This window comes from Micropterus dolomieu, linkage group LG18 (genome assembly GCF_021292245.1).
Source record: "Micropterus dolomieu isolate WLL.071019.BEF.003 ecotype Adirondacks linkage group LG18, ASM2129224v1, whole genome shotgun sequence".
In the NCBI taxonomy this organism is placed as follows: Eukaryota; Metazoa; Chordata; class Actinopteri; order Centrarchiformes; family Centrarchidae; genus Micropterus; species Micropterus dolomieu.
Genome location: NC_060167.1, coordinates 33,515,506 through 33,535,806, shown reverse-complemented (window position 1 = coordinate 33,535,806; position 20,301 = coordinate 33,515,506). Strand labels below are relative to the sequence as shown.

Sequence of the window (20,301 nt, the reverse complement as noted above, 5' to 3'; positions counted from 1 at the left end):
GGAGATGATTGTAGCAAACCTGTTCTGGCAAGACAGCAGCAGGGGAGGGAGAGTTTATTCAGCTCAGCCACAAGGGAGGTACTAAGCAGCTCTCCACTAACCTGGTATCCTTGGGATGGTGATCTGCCTGCTACTGCTACCTTCTCCTCCCTCTCCAAATGGCTTTATCTGGATAATATAATCCTCATCAGTGGGGAGGGCAAGCTCCACAGAGGTGGTGTTGGTTTCCATGACGTTGGGGCGGCTGTGTCGATTCTTTTTGTACAGCACCTACGGACGAATGGCGAAAGTCAAGTCAAGAGTCAGGCACCGCAGCCATGACAACAAATACAATTTTCTGTAAAACCAGGCGACTGGGTGCTTACTTTGTAACCAGTGACCTCTGATTCGTTCTCCAGGGCTTTGACGTGCTCCCAGTTCAATATAATCTTGGAGTCTGATGTGTTCCACATCACTTTAACCGGTGGCTGGCTGGGTGCTGAGAGGAGAAAAATACATTTTTCACCTCAAACAAAAAGTGAACTGTTGCAAAGAAATGACCAGCAGTTATAATTAGACGTGCTACTTACGTGGTTTTTTGGTGGTAACGTTGACAGTGCTGCTGGGAGGCCCCGTTCCAGCAGTGTTGTATGCCCTCACTGAGATGTAATATGTGGTGCTGCCTTTCACCCCACGGATTACAGTAGATGTTTGATTTCCGATAGTCCTTTGCACACTGGCCGTGTCTTCCCTTTCACTTCTACTCCAGTACCTCAGCTGAAAAGCAACAGCGCAGCACCACAGGCGTGAACGCAGAAACCACACAGACACCTTAAAAGCTTTCTGTTACACACTGTCAATGAAGTGCAAACTAGAAACACAAACATGTGAACCCGACTGGATGGAAGATGTGAAAACCACTTTTAGCAGCATGTCACCTCACGTACCTTTTGCTAACCATGAGCTACATGCCTCAGTTGTGTTTATCTGACATGTGTCATGTTTAACTGAGTGTTTTCCTGACATTTTACAGGTTAGGTGCAGCGCCTAAGTCGTATGAGTGTAAAAACAATGTGGAGAGCATCTGTTGTTTATCTCCAATATCTTCAGGTTCCACAGGAGCGTATTATTGAGCTAGCTTGCTAGCATATTTCACCACAGTGAAGCAGCCGAGCCCTCTGGATGAGTGAACTTTTGTCAACTAGCCAGCCAAAAGTTGGCTTTAACTAGTCATTGTACGCACTGGTTAAATGGTGTGAATCCCATTGAACTGGAAATAAAATAGTTGACTAGAAAGTATACTATCCCTACAAGTAGAAAGCAGCATCATATCACAGATAAGAGCAAATCAGTCATTCCATCAGAATAACTGGTTGTTTACTAATGCGCAATGATAAAACAATAATTTATAGTATAATAATGGTCCAAAATTATTTGAAATTGCATACTTTTAAGTTAAAAACCTTCTGCACAGCAAATAAGCAATGTAAAAGCATGTACGTTATGTGGTAAAGAGTGAGGTCAAATATGGAAAAGAGAAAAAAAGGAAACACAAAGAATTTTTTTCTTCTTTGTGTTTCCTTTTTTTCTCTTTTCCTCAAAAATCCCCTGCCATCAACTTCCACTGATAACAGATTTTCTTTGTCACCCCACTTGTCAGGGCTGAAATAGCTGGCACGCTTGACAGCACAAATATAATTTGTCTTTCCTCACAGGAATGGTTTGCTCAAGCCCTGCTCCTCTGTTGACTTTGAGTGGTCAACAATTTATAATTCTGGTACTTTATGCAATCCGTGGATGACAACAGCGCCTTTGTTCACATCTTGGATGTCAATAATGAGTGGAATTAAAATGACAAGAATTAGCAGAGCTTTGTTGTGTGGATTAGGAGCTAAATGTTCTATTCCTTCGAGTATTGCATCAGTACACTAATCACGGTGGTTACAGTACTTAGGTAAACAACAAGAGAAACACAACTGAACCCACAGGCTGGACCATTATGCATGCAGCAAGCTATTATCTTCTATGCCCAAGGTGGATGAGCCTGAAACACTCATCAATAATAGAAAAGAACAAGATTCAATAGCAGTAGTTGCCATGTGCTTGTACACAAACAAACACATTTTCACACACAAACAAGGTATTTCAGTGTAGCTCACCTCATAGCCCAGCACTCGTTTCTTGCTGGCATTCCAGGGCAGCGCTTTCCACGAAACTTCAATGTCGTAAGCAGAAAGGCTCTTGGCACGGACCCTGGTGGGCGCTCGGCCAGGCTCTGGAGTTGTAATGTATAAAGACTCTGAATGATTTTAGAAGTAACACTGAGCTTTAATGACCCATCAAAGGGGTAACATCAAAACTATTTCAAAGCTACATATCTCATCTGAACAACTGACGGAAGAAAGTATGGGGAAGACCGCTGTGAGTGCTGATAGAAGAATGTTGGCTGCACGATCCCTGCTGCCACTGTTCAGACCCTGAGAGGATCTAGTCTTGTACTTATGAATTAATAGTGTTAGAGCAAGTAGAGCTACTCCATAACATGTGGTGCTTGACATGAGATGATACGCACCTTCCTCAGCAGAGTAGATAGTGGTAACAGGTCCAAATGGCCCTTCCCCCTCATTGTTGTAAACGCCGACCTTCACATGGAACGGCGAGAAGGGCTGGATGCTCTCGTTTTTAAAGACGTATCTGGATGCTTCGGGGGACGGTACGGCGGCCTGCATCCACCCCGTGGCACCATGGGGTCGAAAAGCCACGACATAGCCAAACCCCGGTCCATTCTGCAGCTCCTCTGGAACGGGCTGGAGGAAGAAACACAGTGTAAGCACAAGAAATACCTGATTCAGTGCTAATTATGTATCATTTAAAGCTCTCAATTCATCACATTCATCATTTTCTAAACTAAAGACTAAACACCAAGATGAATGACAGGTTTCAATGTTTGAGGCAATGCTCAAATATAACATGCTATACACACAAGAAGCGTTACTACATACATCCATTACACAGTACAGGGTGTAATGGATGGTTTCCACACTTGTTTCTAAATAGTTTAAATTAAATAAACTTTCTTTAAATGTCTCATTTGCCAAAAACAATGTTGTTTTACTTGATGAAAAGTTTTATTAGAAAAATCTTTTTCATGTAGGTCGCAGTAATATGATAAAATCTGTTTGGTTCTTTGCAATGTGTATCAGCAGCTACAGTATTTTTAACCCATACCTGTCCCTTTTTTATATCTTAAATTCCCATCTTTACTACATACTGTTTGAGCATTGCTGGAAGGAGTCGGAGAACTAAGAACTGAATTGCCAGTGACTACTTCACTTTAACTTCAACTTGTAGGCCCACTATAGCACCCGCTAAAAATGCAACACTCAATCCCTAATTTTATGTCAAAAGGAAAATGTCTTAGAAACTTTCTGGGTTGAGGCAAAAGAGCGGCTTTGTTAAGCCGAAGTTTTAATTGAACTCTTGCTTATTGAAACATCAACACTGGTTCTGTGAAATGTTCCACAGCGGGAGCTGATTATTTTGAGCAGCCTGAATAAATAAGCTTTTGGAGCTGGTCTGATATGCAGGGCTTTGTAAGAAAGAAAGAAAGAAAGAAAGAATAGAAAGAGAAAACACTGTGACTTCGAAGGAACCATTGCGTTTAATTATCTTATTGAAACCTCAAAAGCATTTTTCTCTCCCCTAGGGTGACAGCAGCAGTTATAGCCTCTCTGTTCTTAAAAATGAAATGCCATACATTAAGCCATTCAGCTGTTATTAATGAAACAGAGGCCCAGATCCACAGAGAATAATGACGTCTGGCTCCCTCCTCCATGGGTGAGAGGGTCCTGAGCAAGGTTGCTTACCTCCCATGTGATGACTAATTCGGAGCGACTGCCACCGCCTCCACTCACATTAGCTGGTGTGACCTTCGGAGCTGGAGGAAGAAGACAGATCAGCTTAGCCCTGTTGACTTTACAAGGCGCTGAGAAGGCACATGTAAACATTTTCCATGTTGCTACTCCCAAACAGAAGAGAACGGTAAACTTTGAACAAATTTGAACTGCAACATCCAGAAATCCCGGAAGACATCAGCAAACTTTTCACAGTCTTGTTTTCAGCGGTCGCCAGCCTTTGATGTTTTTTATACCGAAAGAATCCATACAAACAGAAAATCTAACCTTAGTGAATCCAATTCTCTCTGGGTAAATTGTTGATTGCGGCTTTATAGACATGATTTGTATTTCTTTCTTAGGATCAATCTGAATAGAATTCTAGTTTCATAGAACTGACCGCAGCCCACACCACATCTTCAATTCTTGTTTGATGTTTTGGGAAATACGCTTATTTGCTTTTTTACCAAGAGCGGCTCTCATATGTGTACATTAAATATGAAGCTAAAGTCTGTTAGCTTAGCTTAGCATGAAAACCGTAAACAGGGTGATTCAGCTAGCATGGCGCTGTCCAGAGGTAATAAAATCTACCTACCAGCACCTCTTAGGCTCACTGATTACCTTGTTATCTTTGTTTGTTAAATAAGTAGAACAACCAAGTTCCACAAGTGTAAAAATGAAATGTTGTGGTTGGTTTTATGGGGGGTTATGTGCTAGAAATAGTTTACAATTTCATTTTACACATTTTCTGTACAGATTAAAATAACTTAAATGTTAGAGGTGCTGTTGTTGGGCAGCTGGGGGACTTTGTTACCTTTAGACAGAGTCAGGCGGGCTGTTTGCCCCTGTTTCCAGTCTCCAAGTTGAGCTAACCATCTCCTGACTGCATCCTCATATTTAAAAGACAGACATGAGAGTAGTATCGATCTTCTAATGTGATTCTTGGCAAGAAAACAAACAAAAGTCAATTATGTTTGTCTTCGAAGGGAAGAACCAACAAACATGACACACATTTTTTAAAGAGGCATAGGGAAACTTTCTTTCTGCTCATGCAGTACATACAGGTCCCCTTTGTCCTTGCTTGTTTAGATGGCTTGCTGGGCTCGCCGGTTCCGATGGTGTTGCTTGCCAGGACTCGAAACTCATACTCCACCCAAGGGCTCAGGTCTATTACTATAGCTGTCAGCCGGTGGCCCCCCACCACCTCAGGAACTGGCATAAAACACACAGTGACCCCTTCAGTATCAAGACACTTTGTGTGTGTGTGAATGTGTTTTATTTGCGTGTGTGTCAGCTTAGACTGTCCTCCAAGCTGACAGGCTTGGTAGGACTCCACCACAGGTACATAGGACAGATGTAATCCCTCTCAAGGGCACATAATGCACACACTAACTCACAAAAACAAGAAAACAATATTGAAGAATAAAGAAATACACTGACTATTAACTTATTATTTTGCTCTCTGGTGTATGGAAAAGCATCAAAATGTACAGTAATGAATAAAATATAGAAAGAATCGAGATGATTATACTAGAAATAACAAAAAGCCACTTTCGCCCGTTGAGGGAGGAGCTCTGTCTGCCTGCAAGGTCATAATGTAGTTCTAAATCAAATATATGATCCTGATGTGTTTAATCAATGAGGCCAGTAAAACTATCTTTGCTCAAAGTGTCCTTAATTCACAAAAATATCAATAGAACAAGGTATACAGTACAGGATAAATGCACATTATACCAGTCATGCGTGAATTCTAAGGGCCCCATTAAAGAGGATGTTGGGAAAAATTACACCGGTGCTATCACTTAGCTACACTATCAAATTACAGCCCTGGCAACAAGCTTTATCATCAGGATGAGATCTGTCTCTCATGATTCCCATGAGTCTAATAAAATGGCGCTCAATAGTCATGCTACAATTGCGTACCATTTGGTGCAGGGGGCAAAAATTACCTCTCCAATATTCTCACAGGCGAGGTAGAATGAAGAGCGGCCCCCTCCATGTGATTGGAGGAGGCCACGGCTGGTTGGAGAGAGCTTACCTGTGGTGACAGCCTGCCACCCGAGGGAGAATGGTGTCCTGGCCTGGATGGTGTATGCCGTAATTGGACTGTGATTATCAGGACCAGGCCTCCAGGACAGAGAGGCTGTGGTATCAGTGATTTCTTCTACATGGATGCTGGTGGGGGGACCCGGGGGACCTGATAGATGGCATAGCCAGGCAGGGAAGAGGAGAGAAAGATAGGGACAGACGTTACGAAGGAGGAGGAAGAGGAGGGAGAGGGGGGGATGCAAATCAGGAGGAGATGGAAAAATGGTAGGGAGAGTCGCAGTGGTTTTAGCACCTGCGGCCACTGTAGCGAAGTCAGTACAGTGTGACACAGTTGGGGAGCAATTGGTCTAAATAGACGGTAAATTTCCCTCTTTTTCATTCTATCCTTTTATTTCTCCATCAGTGAGGCATAACCAGTCTTTAATCACTAACAAAATCCATCCTCCTTCATCAGTAGATGAATGATAAATTATTTCACTGCTTGGGACCCTTAAACACTGGTAAGCTGAAGAATCTGGTCAGCAGTCATTTTGTTAATTCTCAGTGAAAGCAAAAGGTAAAAAGGACAGTCAGTGTTGTGGCTTACCTCTGACAACCAAATCAACAGCAATGGAAATGCTGTCCACCTTTGTTTGCACGGCGCACGTGTACTTCCCTGCATGCCTCAGCTGGATATTTCGAATCATGATGTCTCCTGCCGAATGCTGCTGTCATTCAACACGTGCATAATCACACACACCCACACACACACACACACCCACACACACAAACACAAACCCACATGCACACAGAGTTCCATAAGCAACATGGTAAGCCCCCAGCTATTGTTATTCCAGAACAATACTGACTTTCCAGCCACATGGGAACAAAAGCAGCTGAACAGGAAGCTCATTCTCATGTATGTGTATTTTGAAAAATAAATCCGCAACTTCTCTTGCAGCCTTTCCTTCCACATTCTAAAAAAGACACAGAAATACCTCTCTCTGGTGGGCACACTCCATGCTTTTATTCTATCACTGTAATTACAGAAATGCACTTGCTCAAATAGCTTAATTTTGATTGGGGTTATAGAGCAGTTTCCATTTAAGGAGCCGCCTAATGACTAGTCTAAAAAGTTAGTTCTTTAAGGGAGCATTTTATTCCATCTCTAATTGCAATTCCTACGCCTACATTATCATTTTATCATTCTAAGTCGAGCAGGTTCTGTAATAAATTGGACATGGCAGAAAGCTGTGGCACAATGGCAGTAAAAATTCTGCGGCTGGTAACTTAATCAATGTAAGTGTAGATGTAGAGTAATTTATTAGGGAGAGGGCACTGTAAATAATGGTACAAGAAGCACCTAAATCATAGACAGAACAGGAAAGACTCCTCAGTGCGGTATTTGTTTCTTTACGCCTGCAGTTTTTGAAGGAGCCTTGAATTTCTTGGGGGGGGAAAAATAAGCCTGTATTTCACATGCTGAGATGTAAGCTGCGAACCTTTTAAAGTATACTGCAGCTGACTGAGACTGGTTGCAGGGTGTGTATGTAAATTTCATTTTAAAGTAAACCACAGGCAGCAATTTTCTGGCCATAAATAATACACTTGATACAAACATTCCCTCTGCACTGCGGCTGAATTTATTATGACCCTGCTAAAAGAAGAAGAAACATAATATTGATGAACCAGTGAATCTTCAGAGTCACCTCCCGACCTTTACTCAGTGAAAAATAAATCAGTGTCTTGTATGTGGCAGAAGAGCAAAGTCGTACTAATACAATGAGTATTCTCTAACACACCGCAATAAGGTTTGTTTGCTAATTGAACACGATGTATTTGGGTCGTCTGAAAAACATGCAGAAAGCTGGGACAATAGATGGGTCTCTGAATGACGTCATCATGAGATAACAGCCTGGACTGACGGAAGGCTTATGAATGGATCAGCATGAGGTGTTACACAAAACGCAAAAGTAAAAAGAGAAAAATGCTCTATAGTGATTTGCATTTAGTGATCTGGTCACAGTCCTGGATTTTAATAAAGTGGTGGACAGTTTAGAACAGAGACTTGTGAGGAAAAAATGGCTTTTAAGGTAAGACAGCTCACACTATTATTGTGTGTTTTTGGCTGTTTAATGAATATAAGTTTGTTAGCATTACTTAGGTGATCAGTTTGATGTGCATTTAGAATTTCAGTGTGGTGACAGCTGATAGAGGTGCAGACTGATGTTGTAGATAAAAACTGCATCAAATTACTACGCTTACTATGGAAAACAAAAAAACACTTTTGCAGAGTAAGTCTTAATACACATATACAAATCCTGTTTTGACACTCAATGCTCTTAATTTCATTTATGTATTGATTGCACTTCTTTGTTAACTTTTTCCCTAGGTATTTACCCCAATGATGTGATATGTGCCATTAGCTCTTACTAGTATTTATTGTTGCCCTTACTAGAATGTATTGTCAGTTGTAGATCTCATGCTGTATTGGATGCTCTGTTGATACTTGTATTTTGTTCCTCAAATGTTAAGTCGCTTTGGATAAAAGCATCTGCCAAATGACTAAATGTAATGTTAATGTAACTTGTGTTCTTCCATGCCAACAAAACTTTCAATTACTGTTTTTTTGTTGCTAATGTTAACACTGCTCCTAGCCACTGGTTCACACCAAGTGTCATGTTAGCTAGGTAGCATCAAAGTGTGGAGTGTATTAAAAAAGTGTGTCAGGATGGGTGTCACACGCAAATTTAAAATTAATTTAAATGTAAATGTTTTCAGTAAGTTGCTCCATTTCAAAATAGTGAAAGTGTCCATGTATTGTATAAGCTATCATGATATTGTGGCGACTTGATGTCTAATCCCATGCTCCATCCTCAGTTGTAAATGAAAACCTGTCTTTGCAGGTCTCACAACATGACAGCATGTTTAAAAAGCAGAGGCCTAATAGCCTTGCAGGTTCTGAGAAATCTTGAGGGATTTATGGACTTACACCTCCCACTTTTTCAAAAAATCCACCGTGGCTCCCGAAGTGGATGAGCTGCTCGTTGAAGAACCAGGTGAACTTGAGCTCCAGAGATTGGTCGTGGCTCACTTGACAGGGCAGGACTACACTCTCCCCCACAGTGACGTCCAGCGTGGACGGCAGGGAGGTTATGATGGTCGGCTCTGAAACACACACACATTCACAACCATGCACATTTGATCAAACACTGTTCAGCTCCCCTTTTCCACACATTATTATTCAGCACAGGAAATGGCTTTGCAAAAAGCCAAGCCCTTCCATCATCCTTATGGATATGTCAGACTCAGTTAATAGAAAGATATATGGGACAGAGCACACAGCAAACTAGGGCGCGCAGCTACAATAACTGGTATTAGTTCCAGCCTGAGCTCGTCTCTGTGGGGACTCTGAGACGTGTCTCTCCTGCGTCTTGAGAAGCTGCTATGTGTCACTGCCAGCTCAGCCTTGAGCCTGGAACTCCCCCTGATCGGCCCAAAATTCCCAAAACACACCAGGAAAACAGTAAACAGCAGTGAGCACTTCTTCCAGTCTTTACTGCTCTCTTTCAAGCTGGCAGCGCATTACAATGGCATCACAAGGGAATAAGGCAAGTGTCCCCTATCTGCACAAGTGTGAGCATCGGAGGAGGATGGTGGAAGGACACGAGAGAGGCAAGATACGAGGTAGCGGCTGTGTTCTCAGAGTGTACAATGCCTGTCTCCCTCTTGGGGGTGCTGTGATTACTTGTTTGGAATTGCCAGTCTGAGCACACAGACTAAATTAACCATGGCAAATGATCCCTGGACAGGCATAGATTCATGTAGAAAGTGCCGACAGTGCAGTCTTCATCCAGAGTGAATTCGATACCTTCATTGTATTGGCACCCTCTATCCCCTCCCACACACACACACACACACTACCGCCGTACGCTCCCAATGTGATTTATATAGTTGTTTTCTAATATTAGGCCAGAATGCTATCAGCTGGTAGGTTTGTCATATACATAATGACAGTGTGTCTGAGAGCCCCAGTCCTCTAGAGCTGGGGCTAAATGTTGAGCGATGGTGGTGAGAAAAAACATCGTAATAGTACACAGGAGGTATTGAAAGTTTTGTGTCTGCTCTGTTTCAGAACACTAAGGACACTGTGTAGAACGAATAAATGTTAGGGCTGAAAAAGGTGTCAGGACTGTGTTACAGTCAGAGTTTTTCATCGTTAGAAAGTTACTCTAGGAGAGCGAGATAGGAGAAAACAAAATCCACAGTCAAAAATATTTAGCCCTCTATCTCTGCAACATGGAAACATACTATAAACATTTATTCTCATTCTATTTATTATCCTTTATTGATTCCTCCTCTAACATGAACTCCTCTCCTTGTGGTGTGAGCTGCCCAGTCTCTTACTGCCTCCAGGGATTCACTGTGACAATGATGGTGGGAATATGCTCCCTTATTACCCTCCTCTGTCATCATTTGTGACAGATTATGGACAACCAAGGTTGGTTACACAACTACACACTCTGGCTCATAATTTGATTGATTTCTATTTTGTATAACGATGAACGAGAGGATAGTACCCCACTCACTTAGCGAGGTCAATCAGAGACAAGGCAGAGAGTGTGTTAACCTGCTGCGACAGGCTGGGTGACACCTAAGGAAGTGCCACTGTGAGGTCAAGGCGCTGTTGACGTGTTCCAGTTTGTACTTGAGAGGCAGACATTTTCAAAAGTGTTCTCTCCACAGTCACCCGTTGTTACAGTGGTTAACATGAACCATTAGCTATTAATTACATGAACACGTCAAGCCAATGTGTGGCATGTTAAATAAACAACCATATGTCAGTCAGGAATTTGCTTTTGTCAGCAAATCTGACATTTGCTTTGCAGTAAGTCACGTTTGGTGGCATGACTCTGTTCTGGACCTCCCTTGACTTCGGTCAAGTTTAGACTTTTTTGGTGGCTGAATTTCCTCAAATGTCATCCTGCACAGATTAAGTCATAATTTTGTTGTTGAAAAGACTCCTCATTGTTAATGTGACAAAATCTCTTGTCATAGTCTTCGAAAATCACCAGTGGAACTGTTCCAAAAAATGTCCTACATCCCCCAGTAAGACTTCTTATAGAATCAGTGGAGAACGTGTTCAATTGATACACTTCCAAATAATTGATTCCAATAAATGGCTTGTGCAAAGTAGAGAGTCTTTTTAAACAGGTCAGCCAAACAAGCAAAGAAACTGACACTTGTCTGCAGGCAAGTATACAATTAAACATAAGAAGAAGTTTTATTGTAATTAAATAATAATTTATGAATTTGTACTTGGGTTTAGATGGACACATTTTAATTACATATTTTATTATTTCATTTTTATTTTCAGGAATCATCTTAGGAAATAACGGACCTATAAAGCCTTACCAAAAACACTACATCTGCCTCTGCTACGAAGAAAGGACAGAAAATACCTGCACGACTGCAAGATTTCATTTGTCAGGAACCTCAACTGATGCTGTCATTTCTATGGTGAGTCTCCGTGAGTGCTGCATTCAAGTCAAGTGGCATTTGATTGTTACAATACTCTGCCGTGGATGCATATTACGCAAAGGCCCTGCTTCCCCCTTGCGGGTGTCAGTATTTGAGCCTGTCCTCCAAAAAAAACAACGATCATACTGTATTGGTCGTTTTAGTTACACAACATTATGACTCATGTTTACTTGTTGTGGCAGCGACCTCTAGTGGCCGTACAATGCAAACACATGACAAAGCTGGTGACATATTATAAGTAGCCTGAAAGTGGAGTTTTGTGGTGGTGGGCAGGGTGGAAGGATAGTAAGTTGGTTCACCCAAGAGACTGACGTTCGATTCCCATGTGCAATCACATTTATTTTAATGAAATTACCTAGTAGCATTAGCCACATTAGCATTAGCTTTAGCACTGAAGTTATGTAGCAGCATTAGCTATGTTAGTGTTAGCTTTAGCATAAGCTACGTTGGCTTCTTTGCATTAGCTAGTTGGCTGACAGCCCCCCCGAAGCCCCTCACCTAAACCTATGTCCGTGTTTTATGCATTTAGACGGGTGATCCCAACAGCTGTGCAGTAGGGTTCACCTCCCTTGTGTCGTGGCCGTTCCAAATGAAGGTCTGGTCGGCCACTATTGTAGGATACGCTCATATGAGTCGTTTTTGGAGGTTGGTTAATACAACCTATGTTGTCATTTAAGTTGGAGGACTTGTTGCAGTGTTTACAACTTTGATGAGAGGATGAAGCCGATCGAAAAATGCCATGAAAGTGAATTTTGGAAACAGCAATCAGGTAAACTTCTGTTCTCTTCTCTCCAAGTTTTATGTCAACGTATAACAGTAACGTTAAGTTGATGTGCAACCTGGGCAGCGCAGTCCAGCAGCAACCTCTGTGCGGACCAGTCCAGACAATATGTGGGCATGGGTGCTCCCCTACAGACTCAGCTAATTAGGCATTAATATTCACTTGTCTTATTCGATAGTTTGTTTATACCTCATTCTGTTCTGTATCTAGTTCTACCTTTTCCTAAACTGACAAATACACTTGCAGCTCAGTTTGCTCCAAGTAAGGTTCCATTAACTCTCCAATAGTTTTTTCTCTAATATTTGAAAAGGCTGTCCCCTGGTTAAATAAATGTATGTTGTGAACATTAGTTATATCTCCTAGTATCTTTTATTCACTGTAGAAATTCAGAATGTAATGTAGACATACTAACATGTGGATCGGGGGAGTACTGGCACCTTATTCAAGCACTGTTCAGAGCAGACTGCGACACAGATCTCTCCGGCAAAATGAAAGGTGGAGGTCTCTGTTTTTACATCAAACGTGGCTGGTGTAACAATATGACAGCGATTCAACAGCACTGTTCTCCTGATCTAGAATGTTTATTCATAATCTGTAAACTACTCCCCCACTCTACTCTACTCCTCCAGTGAGTTTGCGTCATTAAATATGGTCAGTGTTTACATTCGCATGCTCGCTTCCAGATACTGTGTGTGGAGCAGACAAACCTGTCCTCCTTGACTTTAACAAAGGTAATCTCAGCCATGACCTCCCCAAATACAGACAGTTTATTAAATGTTTGACCAGTGAGGTGAATATTCTGGATCACTGTTACACTACTGTTAGCAGAGCCTATGCACTGAGACACTGACCATGTCATGGTCTACCTGATTCCTGCATAAAGGAATTACTAAGGCAACCATTATCCCAGACCCAAAAAAACCCCAAGGAACACAGGACTTAATGACTACAGACCTGTCGCCCCGACCTCTGTGGAAATTAAGTAATTTGAGCGCCTTGTGTTGTCCCACCTCAGAACCAAAATAGACCCACTCCTGGACCCCCTGCAGTTTGCCTACAGAGCCAACAGGTCTGTGGACGATGCAGTAAACAGGGCCCTTCACTTCATCTTGCTGCACTCCTCAGGAACCTATGCCAGGATCCTGTTTGTGGATTCCAGCTTTGCCTTCAAAACCATCATCCCCACTCTGCTGCAGAACAAGCTCTCCCAGATGAGTGCATGACTCCAACTGCAGGTGGATCACAGACTTCCTTTCTGACAGGACGCAGCGCGTGAAGCTGGGACACCATTTCCCTGACTGTCGAACCATCTGTGCACTTCTCCATATACACCAACAGCTGCACCTCCAGTCAACAGTCCGTCAAGCTCCTGAACTTTGCGGATGATACCAACCTGGTTGGGATCATCTCTGGGGGGATGAGTCCGCCTACAGGTGGGAGATTGACCATCTGGTGACCTGGTGCAGTCAGAACATCCTGGAGCTCAGTGCTCTTAACAGTGGAGATGTGGAGACAGTGGAGATGGTTGTGGATTTCAGAAAGAGCCCAGTCCCACCCACCCCCCTCACCCTGTGTGACTCCACAGTTGACACAGTTGAGTTCTTATGCTTCCTCGGCACCATGATCACACAGGACCTCTAGTGTCAACAAGAAAGCCCAGCAGAGGATGAACTTTCTGCGGCAGCTGAAGAAGTTCAACCTGCCAAAGACTGACGGCGCCCTTCTACACCGCCATCACTGAGTCTATCCTCACTTCCTCCACCACCTGGTGGGGCCAAGGGACAAGGGCAGACTGCAGCTTATCATTTGCTCCATAGAGAAGGTGACTGGCTGCAATCTACCTTCCCTCCAGAAGAGTGAGGTGAGCGTGAAAGATTCTGGTCGACCGCTCCCACGCCGGACACTCTGTTTCAGACTCTTCACCACACCAGGAGGCTGCAGTCCAACAAGACCAAATCCTCATGCCACGACACGTTTCTTTCCATCTGCACCTGGCCTCATCAACAATGCCTGGGACCCCCACTGACACTGATGCTCATACCCCCCTAAGCCCTCCTGTACTGTACATCCCGTTTGCACATGTAAATCCATTGGAAGTATTTTGCATATCACTGCACAGCCATCTTATATATATATTCTTTATAATTCTATATTTTTTTGTCAATTTTACTTTTACATATTATGCACCGAGTCACCAAAGCAAATTTCTTGTATGTGTAAACCTACTTGGCAATAAGGCTAATTCTGATCCTGATTTTGATGTATAGGAACCGAAGGAGGTGTGGGAGCCACTCAGATGACTTACTGACACTGGCCTACAGAGGGAACACACGGAGAAGTAGTCCAACAATAACATATGGTTGAACAGAAAACAGAGCGAGCTAACAATGAGCAAATGACTCCCTGTTCCTAACTAAGGCGTACTGACATGCCTCACATGGCCACTTTCACCAGTCTTCCCTCACTCACCAGCCACTATGAATAATGATCACACTACTCCCCACCTGGCCCCTTTGGAGATTCCCTCCAAGCTTTGATGGTCTAAAGTGTTGGCAAAAGAAAACACCGCCTTCAGAGTATATGCACTTTATAGTGATGTGCGCTTGTATAATGCATTGAGAGGGCACGAAAGTGCCACAGGCCATGTGATGCCGGGGTTTTGAAAACCTATTTGCTGGAGCAAAGCCTGACCCTCACCCTCTAAGTCCTTCAAACTGAGATTCATGCTGATGATATGGAGGCATGCAGTTTCAAGACAAACAAAAACATGTAAAGAAAATGTTGGGTCACTGGCAGGTCAAAATCCCTTTCAAAGGCTGTACAAAATTTGACAGTAGGTAGGTACATCACTGTAACATTAATCTTCAGCGTTATCTCACAGGTCATTATGGAAAACAAGTGAAATGATGGTATAAATTCACTGCCAGTTCTTCCTCCCTATGCTTTTCAAATGAACAAACCAAGACGAATGCTTTCATCAGCACAGCACAAACTCAACCGACGTGCTTTGTTGAATGCCACTTACTTTCCAGAGGACAAATCAAAGGTTTCTCAAGGACGAACTTCAATTGCAGAAAAACCTTGTGTGCATTTCTCAACAAGATGCACTGAATACTGTATTCTTAGACTGTGCAGTGGCACATCTGTACCAACCTGCTGGTGACCACTGACAGATGGCTGCTCATTGTCTTTCTATATGGCTGTCAGGAGTCACATACAGTATTTATTTCCCATAGTTGCTGGATGAAAGGGTTCGCATGGAAAATCACCACCCAGAGTTCAGTATAAAGCTGGGATGTTTTTAGCTCTATTAACTGGTACCTACGGTGATCAGATCATTTCTGTTGTACTACTCCAAAAGCCAAAACATGACAAAAGCAATGACTGGTGCCATCTTTCTAGATTGAGATCAAGGGCCATATTTTAAAGATCTGCATGTTGGGGCGGGTCCAACTCCAATTTTGCTACTAACGGCGGAAAAAATTGCCAGTGTTCCAGGCTCATGGTTCAAAAGAGTTGTGCTTAGTCTGTGAATGTCATGGGTGTGTTTTATGCATCATGTGCAATAAACCAATCACTTCAGTGTCATTTCCCATTCCCTTTAAAAGCCAGGTGCGTAAGTAGCTCGGCGCATTGCTATTATAATGACAAATGAATGGCGCAGCATAAAAACCATCAACTGATTGACTGAATTGCAGACTCACAGCAGAGGGGAGATATGGACAGAAGTGTGGACGTGATATAAAAACCCTCTCTGATCATAAAGCCTAATGTCACTCTGCAGCTCTGTGGTTTATCAGTGAAGTGTCTGAACTCCACTGCAGACTGGAGTCTGTTAACAGACAGACGCTGTCTCCTCTATGAAACGTCTGGATCCTCACTGCGCTGCATCATTATAAACTATGAAGAACCGGTCGAGGGTCACATCTCTCTTTCTTCCAGCGGTTTCTTTATTTTGTGTTTTATTGATGTATGATTTTTTAAACAATTTAGTTTCATGATTAGAGAGGCTGATGTCAGTAATGTTAAACATTTCCATCAGAGCAGTAAAGTCACATCAAATATTGTGGGGCATTTAAACAGCCAAAGAAATAAACAGTAGTTATTAAGTTGACATTACAGAGGAAATGCTGATGAAGGAAACATGAATTAACTTTAAGTTTCTGAAATAATTTAGACGCGCTGATGGAGCTCAGGATTGTTCAGGAGGACAGCTGCTTTATTCCAAACAGTTTCACTGTCTGAACCTTGACTACGGGTGAGACCCTTTGGATGTGTAGAAGAATACAGAACATGAATTAACATTAAATCCTGATTGATCCTGTCAGCATGTCGGGAGATTTTAATAATCAATGAAGTTACGCTGCACAGCGTTCCTCTTACCCTCTGAGCAATGCGCCGCAAAAAACAAAAAAACTGAAATAAAGTGAAATACTGCGTTGTTGACTTTAGACCTGTTTTTATTGGTCAATGGCGCAATCACTTCCTGCTGCCTCAAGATAGCAATGCTCTAACAATTTGCCTGCCCGTACCTCATTTTCATCACACAGATGAGCTCAAATGGATTTGCTATTTGAACAATGTGGGCGCTGGGCATGAGAATGACAGCTGTTTCGGTTGGAAACTAGCAATGACATTGGATCTGTGGTTGCCTGCTGCCCCCGTGTTCCTGCTCGACACCATTTGCTACAATTAGTATTACTAGTCCTATTGTTATTATTATTATCATTAACAATACTGTAATTATCAGTACTGTTACTCATTTTCAGTCTGTACCACTATTACCTTTTCTGTTTGTATTTCTGTGTGGATACTGTGTTGGCTGCACCCCCCTACCCCCCAGTCCTCTCTTTCTCTCTCTCTCTCTCTCTCTCAGCCTAACCCCCAATCCCATCGAGGGAGATGGCCCCTCACCCTGAGCCATGGTTTTGCTTGAGGTTTCTGCCTCTTAAAAGCAAGTTTTCCCTTGCCTGTGTCCCAAGTGCTTGCTGCTGGTGGAAATTGTTTGGTCTCTGTAAATAATATCACATAGAATACGGTCTAGACCTGCTCTATATGAAGAGTGCAATGGAATAACTGTTGTTGAGAATTGGTGCTATATAGATAAATTGAATTGGAATATAAATTGTATATAATATAATTGTAATGCAATCTAAAGAAGAATAGTGTGCAAATGAGCTGGAATAAATATTGAATGATAAATGTAACAGATCGCTTAATACACATGATGTAGGTGGATATGTACAGTATATACAGCATACAGTGGCTTAGGTTTATATTTCACAGTGATACGTACATGTTAAAAAAAGTATGTGCGTCAGATATAAATAGGAAATATATACCGTATAGTGTCAGATTGTTCCTGACACTACATGAATGGTGTTAACTGAGTGTTTCAGCCTGTTCTTGTCTCTGACTGTTTTGGTGTAGAGAGGAGAAGCTGGAAGAGTTGTGTCCAGGTGTGATGGGTCTGCAGTGATGTTTCATGCCTGTTTCCTGACTCTGGACATGTACAAGTCCTAAATGGAGGGCAGATTGGCACAGGTGATTCTTTCTGCAGCCGTTGTCCCTTATAGTCTGTTCCGGTGCTGCTTGGTGGCTGATCCAAACCTGACAGTGATGGACGTGCAAAGAACAGATGGATGGATGAAGTCTATGTTGGATGTCCACTTTAGGTCCCGGGATATTGTTGATCCCAGAAACCTGAAGGCTTCCACAGCAGACACAGTACTGTTGAGTATGATGAGCCTTGGGGGGCTCCCCTTAAGTCCACTGGCATCTCCACAGTGTGTGTTCAGCCCCAGGTTGTTATGACGGCACCAGAGGGCCAGCTGTTCCCCTCCTGTCTGTAAGCAGTCTCAGAGGCAGATGACCGTTGTGTCATCTGCAGACTTGTTAGAAATGATGAATTGCCTTCAGGGTTTGCAGAGGCAAACAGAAGTGAACACAGTATGATCTCAGAAGTTTTGAGTTCACTGACCATCTGTAATGATTGGAGGCAACCCTGATTGCAATGGCTAACATTCAGTGTAATCAAGATTCAGGGAGCACGTCTATAATCAAGTACAATTAATCCGCTAATATCCCTCCAGTGTTGGAATAATGGGCACATTAACAGGGCTCATCTGTCGTGACTGCTCCTCTGCTGTTTGCTAGGTGGCTTATTCACAGCAGGAGATGCCAAATGCTTTTTGACAGGTATTTTCAGCATTCATATCACCAAAGTCAATTTGAATAAACTACTGTCATCTCCCATAAGGGCTCCTCCTGCAACACAGATTTCTCCCCACTAAACAGGTTTCCTATCCTCAATGAAAGAGTGCATGTAAATTACCCCATTCCATTTTTCAAACAATATCGAGTGTGACAGAAATGCATAAGATCATACACAGCAACATTTGTACATCAGCTGAAGAAAACAGCTTGATGCACATACTGTATGATGATGGAAAGGAAGCAAATAAGAGAGGGTGTCAAATAAAACCCATATTCCCTTTCAGACACTTTCCAAGAATAATAATTGGATAACGGCACTGCCTATTTATGCTGAGAAGACTTACGCGGGTGTGTTTCCTTGCAGCTTGACTGGAAAGTCACGTAAAGGCCACCCCCACCCTCCTGCCCCCCTCTGCACAATGATTGGCCGGGGGCTCCGTATCATTTTCATTACACACTGTGTGATAAATGGGTAAAAGGACAGTGTCGAGTGCAACCGGGTGAGTGCAACGCTGTGCTTTCCATTATGCACTGAGTTGAGCTACCAGTCGAGTTGCTTAAAATTTCACATCAATTAACACGTTCATGTGCAAAAATACAAATATACTGACATTTTACACATTTAATTTCTTCACTTCAATTATGCAAAGGTTACTGATTATTTTTGTAGAAAGGCAGAGTCGTCAATGGAAAGGCAGAGTGAGGCATCAGCATAAATCAGCGGCAAGGTGCACTCTAAGCTTTCCTGACATCCTTGACTGCTGCTGACTTTCAAAGCATTCATAATATATGAAATCTGTCTTTTATAATTCAACAGAAAAAGGAAAACATGCCTTGATAATGATTTACAGAGAAAAGAGCTGGTCTAGAGTTAAAGAATTCCATTATGTGATGTGTTCTCTGGTAAAAAGGGAATTACTATATAGATACTGTACAGTACAGGGCATTCCTCTTGCTGTTGCTCACATTGACTCACACGAATCAATGTTTTTCAAAGTATTCAAACAAACACTTGCCTGTAGGGCTATACGTTAATTCACGTTTCTACAGGAACTACTTGGAAAATTTGAGAAAAATACATTTTAAGGTTTTTACAGATTGCTAACTTGTAGAAGAAAGACAATACAACAGATTTAACCTTTGAGCAAAATCATAAACTACAGAAGGAGAAGTGGTGTCTTGGAGACTTTATGAAAAAATGATTTAACTTCAAATACCTCTGGAAACAGCACTGACACTTCCTACTGCCTTATTGTTTTTTTTTTTCTTTTGTAATTAATTGCATAACAGGTTAAAGGTCTCCTCAATACCAACACAGGCAAACAATAACTGTGTGCTACTTGTTTACACGTCGTAACACTGCACCATGTTCTCTCTTTGGCAGGTGAATAAAGGTGTGATCTTTCCCACAGGCTACATGTAGGGAAACTGATAAAAATACATTGCTGTCTGATGTGTCTAAAAGTTTTGAAGCAATAATTGCTATGGCCAATATACTGAAATAACAATAAGAACAATTTACTGTGCAAAGAGGGCCACGGTAAGGTGATGATTCCTGATGCTCTGTGGTGCCCAGTAACTACATGCTGTTTCTCCATGTTTAGTTTGCACACTGGGAACAGTTAGCAGCCTCTCTACCTGATGCCTTAAGAGGTTGAGAGGATTAAAAGACAGTCAGAGATGTATTTTGGTTCAACATCATTGAGAGATTTAAGTAGCGGTACTTTAAACTATATCCTCTGACACACTGGGAGCCAGTGAAGAGACTTGAGATACGATGTGTTCGGTTTTCTTGATCTTTGTCAGGATTGTAGCAGCAGGTTTCTGAATAGCGAGGAGTTGTCTGAGAATTCTTTGGGGGAG

The 20,301-nt window shown here is 42.3% G+C and overlaps 1 protein-coding gene across 3 annotated transcripts in view; it reads right to left on the bottom strand.

The window, feature by feature from the left end:
* Positions 1 to 20,301, bottom strand: part of cntn4 (contactin 4) — a 166,079-nt gene that overhangs the window by 1,948 nt on the left and 143,830 nt on the right. For all 3 annotated transcript variants that reach the window (XM_046029172.1, XM_046029174.1, XM_046029175.1), the window contains 10 exons: positions 8,893 to 9,068; positions 6,508 to 6,628; positions 5,911 to 6,069; positions 4,935 to 5,084; positions 3,846 to 3,916; positions 2,552 to 2,786; positions 2,139 to 2,254; positions 570 to 756; positions 366 to 478; positions 102 to 270 (listed from right to left, as the gene is read on the bottom strand). In XM_046029172.1, the coding sequence (XP_045885128.1) occupies positions 102 to 270; positions 366 to 478; positions 570 to 756; positions 2,139 to 2,254; positions 2,552 to 2,786; positions 3,846 to 3,916; positions 4,935 to 5,084; positions 5,911 to 6,069; positions 6,508 to 6,628; positions 8,893 to 9,068 (1,497 nt within the window). The remainder of the gene's footprint in view (positions 1 to 101; positions 271 to 365; positions 479 to 569; positions 757 to 2,138; positions 2,255 to 2,551; positions 2,787 to 3,845; positions 3,917 to 4,934; positions 5,085 to 5,910; positions 6,070 to 6,507; positions 6,629 to 8,892; positions 9,069 to 20,301) is intronic.